This window comes from Microtus pennsylvanicus, chromosome X (genome assembly GCF_037038515.1).
Source record: "Microtus pennsylvanicus isolate mMicPen1 chromosome X, mMicPen1.hap1, whole genome shotgun sequence".
Taxonomy (NCBI): domain Eukaryota; kingdom Metazoa; phylum Chordata; class Mammalia; order Rodentia; family Cricetidae; genus Microtus; species Microtus pennsylvanicus.
The window spans coordinates 115090984-115105951 of record NC_134601.1 but is presented as its reverse complement, the minus strand read 5'-3'; the positions used below and the strand labels follow the sequence as shown (position 1 = coordinate 115105951).

The window sequence follows — 14968 nt, the reverse complement described above, 5'->3', positions numbered from 1 at the left end:
TCTGTGACTTTGGGACCAGTCTAGTCTACAAGAGCTAGTTCCAAGCCGGGCGGTGGTGGTGCATGCCTTTAATCCCAGCACTCAGGAGGCAGAGCCAGGCGGATCTCTGTGAGTTCGAGACCAGTCTGGTCTACAAGAGCTAGTTCCAGGACAGGCTCCAAAACCTAGAGAAACCCTGTCTCAAAAAAAAAAGAGCTAGTTCCAGGACAGGCTCCAAAGCTACAGAGAAACCCTGTCTCAAAAAACTAACTAAATAAATAAATAAATGAATGAAAATGGATGATTAACTGATTTTTGGGTGGATTTTTCAGCCTTTACTACCCAACCCAACCCCACAATATTAGACTCCCTAGGGAACTTGATGAACTTTCAGTTTTTATGCCCATAGTCTCCTACTCCAGGGATGGAGATGGAAGAGATGCAGATCAAAAGGCATCAAGAAACCCTATCTTAACTATAAGCAATTCTCTCCCTGCCCCCAAAAAAATAATTTGTAAAGTTCTAAGATATCCTCAATGTACTTACTAAACAGGCAATGAATATACAGGAGGAAAGATGGAGAAGTAAAAAAATTCGTATAGCTAGGCATGACAGCATATAATTCCAGTACTTGAGAGGTAGAAGAAGGAGAATCAGAATTGGAGGCCAGTCTCAGCTAAACAGGAAGTCTGAGATTGTCTGAAAAAGCAATTTACATTATTAAATGCATGTTAAAACATTAACTCAAAGCTGGGCTGTGGTGGCACCTTTAATCCCAGAACTTGGGAGGCAGAGGCAGGTGGATCTCTGTGAGTTCAAGGCCAGCCTGGTCTACAAGAGCTAGTTCCAGGACAGCCAGAGCTACACAAAGAAACCCTGTCTCAAAAAACAAAAAGCAAAACAAAACAAAAACATTAACTCAAATTTAGTCACAACAGTCTTAGCCAATATAGAGATAATAATTTTCTTGGCAACAGTCTCTATAGACTAAATTTGAGCGACTTCCATCTTTCCCAAATTTTCTTTGCAAAGTACCCTTCTTTTTTTCTTTTCCTTTTTGTTTTTTGAGACAGGGTTTATTAATGTAATAGCCCTAGCTGTCCTACAACTAGCTCTGTAGACCAGGCTGGCCTCTAACTCAGAGATCTGCCTGCCTCTGCCTCCTGAGTGCCAGGAATAAAGGCATGTGCCACCACTACCCAGCTCCTTTTATTCAGTGTGTGTGTGTGTGTACCTCAGAGACTAGAAGGTGGCATTGAATCCCTCGGAACTGAAGTTACACAGGTGGTTGTGAACCACCTGACATGGGTTCTGGGAACTGAATTACAGTCCTCTGTAAGAGCAACATGTACTCTTAACTGTTGAGCCACCTCTCAAGCTCTACTCTACTCTGCTTTTTGGATCTATCAAACATTTCCCCAACTGTCTACAAGTCTTGCTGCTTATGGCTTCAAGGGAACTTGCCCCAGAGATACAACATTTTTCTTGCTTATCATCAGTAATGGATCAATAAACCTTTTTATTTCAGAGTGCTTGATTACATGAGTTTTGGTTTTCCAAGAATGGGCAAATTATTTAATTCAGTTAGACAATAATCATGTGGAGAATACAGAAAAAACATAACAGACTTCAGGACACATGACTTGCAGTTCCATTATTTCAAATTTCTCTCTAGCAAAACACTTCTAAAGTTCAACAAATATTCACTTAGCACTCACCCTAATGTAGTTGATTTTTTTTTGTTTTGTTTTTTGAGACAGGGTTTCTCTGTAGCTTTGGTGCCTGTCCTGGAACTAGTTCTTGTAGACCAGGCTGGCCTGAAACTCACTGAGGTCTGCCTGCCTCTGCCTCCTGAGTGCTGGGATTAAAGGTGTGTGTCACCACCATCGGGCTGATTTTTGTTTAATACAAGTGGAAAATGTTAGTTATAGACCTACTGTGTGCACACACACTTGAAGAAGGGTAGGTTAATCATCTCCATCTTCTGCACTAGGTGGCACTTATAGAGCCACCTATAATCTGGGCCCAAGATTTGTTCTTAAGATAAAGACCTAGCCAGGCAGTGGTGGCACATGCCTTTAATCCCAGCATTTGGGAGGCAGAGGCAATCGAATCTCTGTGAGTTCGAGGCCAGCCTGATCTACAAGAGCTAGTTCCAGGACAGGCACCAAAAACTACAGAGAAACCCTGTCTCGAAAATAAAAAAAAAAAATAAAATAAAAAAGATAAAGACTTAGTAGAAAGACGTCCACAGTTAATAATGGCTAATCACCTCTAGGACTTCTGGACAGATTAACTGCATCATCCTGAAGGTAGTGCTTTGTCTCTCATGGTTGTCCATGGGTCTATTTCAAAGGTAAGATAACTAAGGCTGGAGAGATGGATCATGCTTCCATAAGACTAGGGTTAACATCCCAATAACCACATAATGGCAGCTCACAACTGTCTATAACTCTACTTCCGGGGGGCTGAAAAGATGGCTCAGAAAGAGCATTGCCTGCTCTTCCAAAGGTCCTGAGTTCAATTCCCAGCAACCACATGGTGGCTCACAGCCATCTGTAATGGGGTCTGGTGCCCTCTTCTGGCCTGTAGGCATACACACAGACGGAATATTGTATACATAATAAATAAATAAATATTTTTTTTTTAAAAAAAACCTCTAGTTCCGGGGAATCAAACTCCCTCTACTGGCCACCAGCCACGATAGGTACCAGGTATGCATTTGGTATACACATATTTAAAATTTGAGATAATAAACCAGGGATGGTACCATATACCTGTAATCATAGTGCTCATGAGGCAAAGATCGGATGACCTGCACAAGCTTAAGGCCAACGTGGACTATAGAATGAAACCTAGTCTCAAAAACAAACAAAAAGCTGAGGGCCAGGCATAGTGACACATGCCTTATAATCCTAGCATTTGGGAAGTTAAGACAGATCAGGAATTCAAGCTCAACTTTAGCTAATGCAGTGAGTTAAAGGACAGCCTGGGCTACAAAGAGAGATACTGTCAGAAAACAAAGGCAAACAACAAAAAGGTAAGAAAGGACATGGTTACTCCTGTCTGTAATCCCAGCATTTGGGAAGCTGAGGCAGGAGAACTGCTTTGAGTTCCAGGCCAGCCTGGGCTTACAATGTAAGATCCAAGCCCTTACTGCCAAATGAAAAAAGTGAGAAAACTGAAGTTCAGCAATGTCAAATATTTTATATGAGCTGACAGAGAGAGACGGGGGGGGGGGGGGGAGAAAGGGAAAGAAGGAGAGAAGGAGAGAGAGAATGAGAGATCTATCATATATCCCAAGATGGTGTGGAGCTCAATCTACTCAGGTTTGTTGACAACAGTAGACACTGAGTCAATACTGACTTAGAGGATGGGAAAGTTACTCTGACACTGGCAGAACTACCCCAGGCACAGACAGGAGGAAATCCAGGGCTGGAGAGAGGTTCAGTCTTTAAGAGTACTTACTATAGCCGGGTGGTGGTGGCACACGCCTTTAATCCCAGCATTCAAGAGGCAGAGGCAGGCGGATCTCTGTGAGTCTGAGGCCAGCCTGGTCTACAGAGGCCAACCTTGTCTCCAGGACAGCAAGGGTTACATACACACACAAAAAAAATCCTGTATCACACCAAAGCCTCCAATGCTGTCAGGACAGATGAAGAAGTGATGGAGAGGCAGGAGAGGAAAAGCAGAGATTTTGTTGTTTCGGGTGTGGTTTTTTGGTTTTGTTTTTTTCGTGCTTTTTTTTTGTTCTTGTTTTTGCTTGCTTGCTTACTTTGCTGTTTTTTCCCATGAAGGGATGTAATAGGGATGAGGAGGGAATATGGAGGAATCAGGAGGTGAACAGAATTGTGGTACATGATGTGAAACCCCCAAAGATTCAATAATTAATTTTAAAAAATCCTTTCTCAAAAAAAGAAAAAAAACCGAAGTTCATTAATTCTGTGTGAAAGAACCTAAAGGAAATGAGTATCTGAAGTTGAAAGGGGGGAAGGAGGCATTTTAGACTGAAAAGAACACATGACCTATGTGACAATGATGTAGCCTAACATGACAGTGGACAGCAGCTGGTGATTTATGTATTCATTAAAGGTATTTAAGCAGATTGAAGCAACAGGCACTATGGTATACATCACAAGCATTAAGAATAGCATACTGAGTAATTTCGTTCTCAGTAGTAAAATGATTAAAAGAAGGCATCACTGGTGGGTAAGTAAAATAAGAACATTATTTCAATAGTTGAAAAACCTGTTGCTTGGGGAACAACCAGAGGTACTCCCTTTCAATATCCTATAACACCATCAGGAAAACCATTCAACTATTCACATCCCCCAAATATGCCAATGGGACATTATATGCTCTCAGTTCACATTATCTCAAACCACTCTGTAATTTCAGTCCCCAAAGGACTCCATGAATGCTTAGGAATAGGAGTTGATCTCTAAAAATACAAATCGTGTCTCATTAGAAATGGACCCCACATAAGTCCTTGGGTGCCTAAGAATGAGTAGTAGCTAGGATGAATTATCATCATCATCATCATTTGAGGTTCTGGGATACTGAACTTAAAGTTTCATGCATGCTAGGCAACCACTCTACAACTGAACAATATCCCCACCCCATAATGGATTTAAAATATAATTCAAGAATAAAGATTTAGCTGGGCAGTGACACATGCCTTTAATCCCAGTTCTCAGAAGGCAGAGGCAGGAGGATCTCTGATTTCGAAGCCAGCCTGGTCTACAGAGTAAATTCCAGGACAGACAGAGCTATGCAGAGAAACCTCATCTTGAACCCCCCACCAAAAAAAGGAATTAAGATTTATCTGGGGTGGGGAGTTTAAAACAGTGTAGAACTGTTTTAAACATGCATAAGGTTTGATTCTCACAACCACCACCAAAAAAAATGTAGTAGAATGTTTGCCTAGCATGCATTGAGCCCTGGGTTTGCTCCACAGCACATGAACCAGGTGTGGTGGCATATGTCTATGATCACATAACGTGGCATGTGGAGGCAGGAGGATTAGAAGTTCAAAGTCACCACTCCCTACCTAGAGAGTATGAGGCCAGTCCATAAGATGGTGCCTCAAAAAAAAAAAAGACTGGTGTGGGGATTAAATACATGGACTCATCACCCATCATTAGCCTCAAAAATAAAAGGTTAATATCACCTGTAACTGCAGCATACACTGAACATTCTAGTTTTAGCATACCAACTTTGAAGCACTTAAAGTTATTTAATTCACATGTCTATTACTTTTCATTGTAAATGAATAAACATAGTTTTTTGGTAACCTTATATTTATTTTAATTTTATAATTAGCATACAAAGTAATGGGTTTCATTATGGTATTTTCATACAGTTTAAGAGGATGGTGAGATAAAATATTTTATTTGGGGAGTGGTTCAAAATTAGGGGCTCATACTGCCCTTGCAAAGGACTGGAGTTCAGCTTCAGTGGTATACAATTGTCTTTAACTCCCAACTCCAGGAGATCTGACACCCTCTTCTGGTCTCACTAGGGCATAAATCCCTACATATATACATGCTTTCCAGTCCCACCCATTTTTCTGGAAATGTTATTTCATTTTTTTCTTTACAGCTAAATAAAATGCTACTCTGTATATACACCACATTTTCTTTACTCGCCCACGGATTATGGTCTTCTTTTTGTTCATTTTTTTTTTGGTTTTTCTTTTTTGGTTTTCTGAAACAGGGTTTCTCTGTGGCTTTGGGGCCTGTTCTGGAACTAGCTCTGTAGACCAGGCTGGTCTCGAACTCACAGAGATCCGCCTGCCTCTGCCTCCCGACTGCTGGGATTAAAGGTGTGTGCCACCATCGCCTGGCTATTTTGTTCATTTTGTTTGTTTGTTTGTTTGTTTTTTGAGACAGGGTTTCTCTGTGGCTTTGGAGCCTGTCCTGGAACTAGCTCTGTAGACCAGGCTGGTCTCGAACTCACAGAGATCCGCCTGCCTTTGCCTCCCGAGTGCTGGGATTAAAGGCATGCGCCACCATCGCCCCTATTTTGTTCATTGTAGTAATATGAGTGGCAGGGCTGCGTTCCCAGCACCCAGGCTGCCTGCTTATGCCCCAAAATAATTACACAGACACTGTATTCTTTTAAGCACTGCTTGGCCCTTTAGCTCTAGCCCTTACTGGCTAATTCTGATATACCGATCAACCCATCTCTAATAATCTGTGAGCACCGGTCTTACCGGGAAGATTCTAGCCTAAGTCCATCCTGGGTCGGAGCTGGGGCATGGCTCTCTGAGGTGTCTGCTCCGGAGAGGAGAGCTGTGGAGTCTGAGCTCACTTCCTCTTCCTCCCAGTGTTCTGTTCTGTTTACTCCACCTACCTATGTTCTAACCAATAAAATGGGCCAAGGCAGTTCCTTTATTAGCCAATGACCTTCCTCCATTATTTCCCCTTTTTCTGTTTAAACAAAAAAAGGCTTTAACTTTAACATAGCAAAATTACATATAACGAAACAGTTATCAAGTAAAAGTTACAATAATCTTTATCATAACTAAGGAAAACTATAACTAACTATTCTTAACTCCATCAAAGACTCAAGAAACATACAATACTACCTAAGCAAACAAGAAAAAAGCAACTTTTAAAACTCTAGAAATGACAGAGACATCTCGCTGCATGGACAGTCACCCAAAGTTCCTCTGTACCATTGGGGCATCCATCTTCAGCCTTCAGGCCCATGGTATCCAGCAGACATTTCCATAAAGCAGGAAAATTCAAAGTCAGTTCAGTCACTATCTGTTGTGTCCTGCAGAATGTCTCCCAGACTCTTTCATGAATCAGGAACCCCGAAAGATCATCTCACCTTAGGCAAGTACAGTAGTCCTCTCTCTGTGGGTTCTCTGTGTCCAGTTTATGCAATAGTCCAGGCAAGAGCAGTTTCTTGCCCAAATGGCTATCAAACTCCTTAACGAGCCTCTTTGATGCCCATCTTCCTCTTGAAGTAGATTGGTGCTGCCAGGAGCAGAGTGTCTCATTGTCATGAAAAGTCCTAAGTTATTAAAACATTTAAAATGCCATATTCTATAATCTTTGAAAGATATGAAGAATGCCTATCTAAGATATATCTATGCACATCTAGAAAATCTAACCAACATGACTACAAACTTGACTATTATGATTATCTATTAACTACCTACATACATTACATTTTTAAATGAACTACACAATCACAATACCTTAATAAAGATCAGAAATACATATAAATTGACCTTAAATCTCTATCAATAAAGCAAAATTTATACTAATGCAAATTATTCATATCTATATCATATCCCCCTTTAAATGTAAAAGAACGTTTATAAACCATATTTGGGAACATGGGCGCAGTTTTTTCTCTCCAAACTGCTTCCTGCTGAATGGGGGCGCTGTTAATCAGATCATTTAGTGTGTAACCTATGTGCCAGGTTTATCTCAGTTGGCAGTTGAGTGAAGTAATTTCTTGAGGGTGTTCACAAGCAACTTTTCGGGAGGTCGTGGTCTATCATACCATATCGGTATAGATGCAATCCACAGGGTCTGGTCCTCTGTGAAACAAAAAGAAGACCCTCTCCAAAGCATCATATCCTTAGACCCAAATTCTGAAATCATACACTCATGATATCCGTTCTGGTTCCACTTGGCAGCCCATATAATGAAATGTCTCTCTGTACTTAGCTCCTTCACAGTCAAAAATTTTAAAGAAAACACAATGTACATAATCCAGACTCTCTGTGAATTTTCCATTTTTACATGGCTTATTTTTCTTTATTTCTTTTAATCTCTTAACTATCTGAACTCTGTCTCTTTAAAGACTTTACCTTTTTTTTAATCATTAACTTTATTCTCTATATTCTTTTTCTTCTCTCTCCCAAGCCTACGCACATTCATCCAACAGTGTGACTCATTTAGTGGTCTGAATCTGTCCTATTGTGAATCTGCAATTTTTTACTATCCAGGAGCACTTTTGATTTGCACTTTTAAATCACTAGGTGCTTAAGAATCTAAGCTGTGACATTCCTAGGTTAACTTTTTGCTTTTTGAGCGTACATCTTTGACCTGGAATAACTCTGTAGACCAGGCTGTCTTTGAACTCTCAGAGATCCGCCTGTCTCTGCCTCCCAGGCATTGGGATTAAAGGTGTTTGCTACTACACCTTGAACTCACAGAGATCTGTTTGTCTCTGCCTTTTAGGCACTGGGATTAAAGGCATGTGCTACCACACCTTGAAGTCACAGAGGTCAGTCTTCCTCTGCCTTCCAAGTGTTGGGATTAAAGGTGTGTACTACCACACACAACAACTCTCTTCCTTTTTTTTTGTTTTTTAGTTTAAGAACTTCAACTTTTAGTCTGCATATATTTTTAACACATTGTAAACCATTTAGAAATTTTCTTTATCTCTCTCTGTTTTTCTGACCACATGAGTCTTTAGTTTACCAAGCAATCTCAGTAGGACTAAAGGCGTGGCTTTGCCGGATAGATGTAGCCCATTCCTTAGCTTTCCAGCCTCATGGCTGAGGTACTGGCTGTAGCCATGTTTACTGCCACAACTCTATGGCATTTCAAGGTCCCTGCCAGCAAGCAAGCTTCAGTAGCCTGTGCTTGCAAACCGCACGAACCGCCTGAGTAAAAGAGTCAGAGTTTGCCCTGCCAGGACAGCCCAGAAAGCTGGCATTTTTAAACGGCGCAGCTTTTTTCCTGCTATGGCTGAAAACCGAAAAGCATGTGTTCAGCTTTTCGTCAACACCGTTTAAGTGTTTCGTGGCAGGACCTCTTAATGAGCTGCAGGCTTTGCAGCTAAAGCTGAGTCAGGAAGCCTCTCTTAGATGAGGCGCTTGCTTGCGTCTGGCAAGCAGAGTAGACCCGAGAAATTGTTGCTACCACGTCGGGCGCCATTTGTAGTAATATGAGCGGCGGGGCTGCGTTCCCAGCACCCCGGCCGCCTGCTCGGCTAGCTTATGCCCCGAAATAATTACACAGACACTGTATTCTTTTAAGCACTGCTTGGCCCTTTAGCTCTAGCCCTTACTGGCTAATTCTGATATACCGATCAACCCATCTCTAATAATCTGTGAGCACCGGTCTTACCGGGAAGATTCTAGCCTAAGTCCATCCTGGGTCGGAGCTGGGGCATGGCGTCTCTCTGAGGCGTCTGCTCCGGAGAGGAGAGCTGTGGAGTCTGAGCTCACTTCCTCTTCCTCCCAGTGTTCTGTTCTGTTTACTCCACCTACCTATGTTCTAACCAATAAAATGGGCCAAGGCAGTTCCTTTATTAGCCAATGACCTTCCTCCATCAGTTCATTTTTAAGACAAGATCTCACTGGGCAGTGTTGGTGCATACCTTTAATCCCAGGACTCGGGAGGCAAAGGCAGGTGGATCTCTGTGAGTTCATGGCCAGTCTGGTCTACAGTTAGTTCCAGGACCACTAGGGCTGTTATCCGGAGAAACCCTGTTTCAGAAAACAAAAACGAAAAAGACAGAGTCTCTTTTTGTTGTTTCTTCTTTGCTTTTTTGTTTGTTAGAGTTCTCTATGTAGTGGCCCTGTCTACCCCGGAGCTTACTTTGTAGACCAGGCTGACCTCAGAGATCCACCTGCCTCTGCTTCCCAAGGTGTGCTTGGTCACCACCCAACAAAATTGTCCTTGAACTACTGACCTCTTGCCTCTACCTCCTAAAGGTTAGGATTACAGATAGGCACCCAAGCCTAGCTCCATTCTTCTGTTAATGATCATCTAAACTGATTCCACATTCTCCTAGCTATTGTGAATAGAGCAGCAACTAAAAATTCTATTAACCTTAAGCATACCAGGCAAGCACTCTACCCACTAAGCTATATTCTCAGCCTTAAAACTAATTTATCAGTAGCATTCATTAAATGGATCTACAATAAGTATAATTGAGAATCCCCCCTCAGAAATCCATGTGTAGTGCCCTCCCTGTAATCCCAACACTGTGCGGACTGAAGCAGTAGTTACTATCACCAATTTGAGGACATCCTAGGCTACATAGTGAGTTAAAGGAGAATTTGAGCTATATAGAAAGAAAGAGGAAAGGGAAGGGGGCAGGGAAAGGAGAAACAGAAATGGAAAAATCCCTCCTTGTGGGGAAGAAGAGTATCAAGTTTTTTCCTCACATGTAGAACCTAAATTCAAGAATACCTATGTAAAAGACATGAAAACAGAGGGGGAATATTTCTTTCTTTTTTCTTCCTTTCTCTTTTTTGAGACAGGGTTTCTCTGTAGCTTTGGAGCCTGTCCTGGAACTAGCTCTTATAGACCAGGTTGGCCTCGAACTCACAGAGATCCACCTGCCTCTGCCTCCCAAGTGCTGGGATTAAAGGCGTTTGCCATCACCAACCAGTTTAGAGTGGAATATTTCAATGAAAAAAAGGTGACCAGTAAGGTGGAAGGGGGACAAGGTAGGGTAATGGAGAACGTTGAGCAAACTACAATGGTTTATATACATGAAAATGTCATAATGGAACCCACTACTTTGTACACTAAAAAATACAAGTTAAAAAAATTAAAAATGGAACTGGGAAGAAAGTTTAGTCAGTAAAGTACCTGCCATGCAAGCATGAGAACTTAAGCTCAACTCCAGAACCCACGAAGAAAGAAGTTCAATGGTGGAATGTGCTTGTAAGTCTAGCATTGGGAAGGCAGAAAGAGGTGGGTCCTTGGGGATCCCTAGCCAGCTAGCCAAAACTGTGAGTTCCAGGTCAGAGACTTAGTTTCAAAATAAGATGCAAAGTGCCTGAGGAATGAGACCTAAGTTACACACACACACAAAGAAAAAAAAAACAAGCTAGGTGGTGGTGGCAGCGCACGCCTTTAATCCCAGCACTGGGGAAGAGGGGTGCAGAGGCGGCAGATCTCTGTGAGTTCAAGGCCGGCCTGGTCTACAGAGTGAGTTCTAGGCCAGCCAGGAAACTCTGTCTTAAACCAAAAACAGGAAGGAAGAAAGGAAGGAAGGAAGGAAGGAAGGAAGGAAGGAAGGAAGGAAGGAAGGAAGGAAGGACGGAGGGGGGGAGGGAGGGAGGGAGGGGGGGAGGGAGGGAGGCAGACTTTAGTTATCACTGTTGGTGATAGGGAACAGGAACGTGAATTCATGCCCAACAATGGGTTATATTGCATTGCCCACACATATCTCCATCCCTACAACTATGAAATAAAGTAAAAAAATCTATTTTCTTTCACATAGCTATTAAGAATGACCTCTAAATGTTCACTGTAGGCTATATATTTAAAATCTAGAATTATCTTAGAAATTCTTTTCTTTGTTGTTTTTTGCTGTTCTTGTATAGCCTTGACTGTCCTTGAACTCACACTGTAGACCTCGAATTCAGAGATCCACCTGCCTCTGCCTCCTTGAATGCTGGGATTAAAGGCATGCACCACCACCACCTGGCTCATTTTAGAAATTCTAAAACTACTGTCTACACTGTAACAGAGCAATAGGGGAAAGGAAGAACTGTCCTCTTAAATTCCTTAAAGTAGCTCCATAAATATCAAATATATATATATATATATATATATATATATATATATATATATATATATATATATAATCCCAGGTAAACCGGATATCCAACCATACATCCCATTCTCTACTACAAGAAACATCTAAATAAACCAGGCAGTGGTGGCGCACGCCTTTAATCCCAGCACTCGTGAGGCAGAGGCAGGCAGATCTCTGAGTTTGAGGCCAGCCTGATCTACACAGTGAGTTCCAGTACAGGCCCCAAAGCTACGGAGAAACCCTGTCTCGAAAATCCAAAACAAGAACCCCCCCCCAAATAAAAATACAAACTCAAAACAACATCCCCTTTCTAATGTTTTATTGTATGAGGTCCCCTTTGCCAGAGAAAGCTGGCTCTCGTGTGTGGATTCTGGGCAGATATTGCCTGAGTCTCTCAAGAAAAAGAATGAAAATGTAAGTATTTGTTTAAAGGATACTTATTAATCACTATCCTATAATGTTTTAATAAGTTGCTCATTTAATAAAAAGCACGTTAACAAACGAGAATTAATTTTATCCTTCCTACTTCTATAAATGATGCAACCGAAAGTCCAATAAAATAATCCCCTCTATCCCAACAAAAAGCGTGTTTCAAGTGACTAAGGGAACATCTGCAGTCTGGGTGTGGTGACTTGGATGATCTCTGAAGCCCAGACCCAAAGAAACCACATAGCAAGATCCAGTCTCAAAACGAAGACGCAAACACCCCCAATACCACTTCATTTGATGTCTTTCCTCTGCCCCCTCCACCTCATATAAAATACTTATATCTCCACGATGTGATAATGCCCAAATCATACCAAGATTTGTGTGAGTTTTTTGCTTTTGCAATAAAGGATAAAAAAGAAAATCAGTTTGCATTATTAACTTAAAAAAAAAAACATGTCGCCAGGAAAATCAGAACGAGATCCTTTTCCTTGCTGCGTATACCTCCGCACCACCTGCAAGCACACAGAAGGTTAGCGCGAGAACCAGGAGACTGGAGATCTGCCGATCACGTTCTTCCGAAATGTCCTCATGATGTCCCCCTCGGGCACACGGGACGAGGACCCGCATCCCCCCTATCCCCACCCCCGCCCCCAGACGCCACAGCTCTCAGCTGCAGTCTCGTGGGCTTGGATACTCATCACCAGGCTGCCACGAAAGGAGGGGCCGCGGCGGGCCAGACGCCCCAGTAGCGAAGCCACTATCTCGGCGATTTCGGGACCGGGGCGGCGGCAGGGGGTGTGTGTGGGGGGGGGTCGTCTTGGCGGTGGCCGCGGCCCACTCTCTTCATGAACCACCGCTGCCCTGGTGCGACACGACAGTTTTCCCAACCCTGAGGAAGGTGGGGGGTGGGGACCCGCAAAGCTGGGCCACCTTCCTGGTCGGTGCGCTTTAGCCAGGATGGAGCGTGCGAGCTAACCAGTGTGCGAGCCAGCCAAGCCCTCCTCCCCCAACACCTCAGCGGGGGTCCCCCGCGCCCGCACGGCTGGCATTCCAGAAACCCCCTCGAGCGCTGAGGACACCTCAGGAACAACTGTGAAAAAAGATACTTGCTCCGCGTTCTGCCTCCCCCTCCGCAAGCTCGCCCACTCACCCACACCAAGCCAGAGGGGACCTCGCCACCTGCTGATAGAGGGACGCGGCCTGAGGTCCCCGCGTCAGGTTGACCTAGGCCTCGGGAAAAGGGCGTCCGGGCGAGGGTGTCACTGTGGCCCGCCCCGCCCCCCCGGGGGTTCTCAGCCCGGCCTGGCCAGGCGCCCCCCGAGCCCTTACCTGGCTGCCGAGGGGTGGGATGTGAGGCTCGCCCAGCGCTCGCTTCCGTGGACTTGGCGGGCTGCAGCGAGGTGCCCTTCAGCACCCCATCCGAGGGGGCTCCGGCTCCGTTCCCACCACTGCGCTCCATCGGGCTGCGCGGGCTGCACAGGCGCACTGTCTGGCCCGCCGCGCTGCACCGACTCCGCGCGTGTCCGCTTGCGCACGCGCCCTCCCTCCCACCTTGCGCGCTGTCCTCGCACTGCCTGGGCTCGCTGCGCCGGACCCTCGCGCACCCGCGTGTGCGTCACCCCTCAGCTCGCGCGCACGCGCACGCGCGGAGGCACGGCACGCGCGAAGCGCTCATGGCTTCTCAACCGCCGAGCGACGATTCTCTCGGTGGTGTGAAATGCGCCGCTGTTCTCACACGAAATGTGCGGGACGTGCACGTGCACTGTTCACTGTGATGTTCACCCAAATTGTGTGAGCACAAGTTCTTACTGCTTAGCGTAGATGGTGCGTGTGCGTGCGCACGCACACACACCCATACCCACACACGCCAAACCCAGCACATTTCTTACGAGTTCACATATATCTTGCACATGCAGAGAGCACACTCGAACTAAACAAGTTTCCACACATCAGCACACAAATACACTTAAAGCTAATCAGACCCTGTCTCGAAAGAACCAAAACAACAACAAAAACAAAACCAAAAAAACCCCCAGAGTTTTAGTCAAAGATGACCTTAAACTTCTCATCTTTCCGGGCGTGTGAAAAGTAGACTCACTTTTCCTTTACACATTCTGCAAGATGGTTAGCTGGCAAAGATTTCCTCTCTTCCTGTGGGTTTTCTCTGATAATTGTTGCCTTTGCTCTACAGAGCTTTGTGATTCAATCCAGCCCATTTGTCAATTTTTATGTTAGTTTTTTGTTTTGTTTTGTTTTGTTTTTGACTCGGGGTCTTTGTAGGACTGCCCTAGATGGCACCATTTTTCCCAGGCTGAATTGGGAATTCTTCTGATTTTGCCTTTGAAATTCTGGGTTTACACTTGTGAGCCGCCATGTTTGCTTTGTGTTCATTCTTGCTGCTAAATGCCTTGCCTCGGGAGCAGAGGGACAAAGAAGGCTGTGGAGTATTATTTAGCCAGCACATCTTTTTTCTCTAGCCAGACACATTTCTTAGGGTTTCAACAACATAACTGAAGGGGCTGGAGGCATAGCTCTGTTGGAGACTGCTTACCTAGCATGTGTGATGTGTCTAGGGCCCAGCTTGGATTTCTAAGAGAGAAAACAACAAAGCAACCATGGTGGCTGGATGCGGTGGTTTATGACTTAATCCCAGCAGTAAGGATGCAGAGGCAGTGGATTTCTGTGAGTTCAAGGTCAGCCTGCTCTATATAGTGAATTCCAGGCCAGCCATGGATACCTATTGAGAACCTACCTCTTGTAAGGGTCCAGGGATTACTGAAGGAAGACCCCAGACTCAAACAGCGTGCAAGCACAGAAAGCATTTACTCTGCAGAAATAGACAGCGTGCAGGGCTCAATCATCCACACAAAATGGCGGTGACACACCAAGGGAACACAGGCTGTTTTAAAGGGAGCTTGCGGAATTCTTTTTTTTTCTTTTTTCTTTTTTCAAAAAAGGGTTTCTCTGTAGCTTTGTAGCCTGTCCTGGAACTAGCTCTTGTAGGCCGGGCTAGCCTCGAAGTCACAGAGAT

At 44.1% G+C, this 14968-nt stretch overlaps 1 protein-coding gene across 5 annotated transcripts in view; it reads right to left on the bottom strand.

Moving 5' to 3' along the window:
* Nucleotides 1–13493, bottom strand: part of Map7d2 (MAP7 domain containing 2) — a 109217-nt gene extending 95724 nt beyond the window's left edge. For 2 of the 5 annotated variants that reach the window (XM_075957208.1, XM_075957209.1), the window contains exon 1: nt 13267–13487. In XM_075957208.1, coding sequence (XP_075813323.1) covers nt 13267–13396 — 130 coding nt within the window. In that variant the 5' untranslated portion in view covers nt 13397–13487. Of the gene's footprint in view, nt 1–13266 lie in introns of all 5 variants that reach the window. The other 3 variants (XM_075957210.1, XM_075957206.1, XM_075957205.1) reach the window with 3 other exon arrangements.
* Between the last annotated feature and the right edge of the window lie 1475 nt (nt 13494–14968).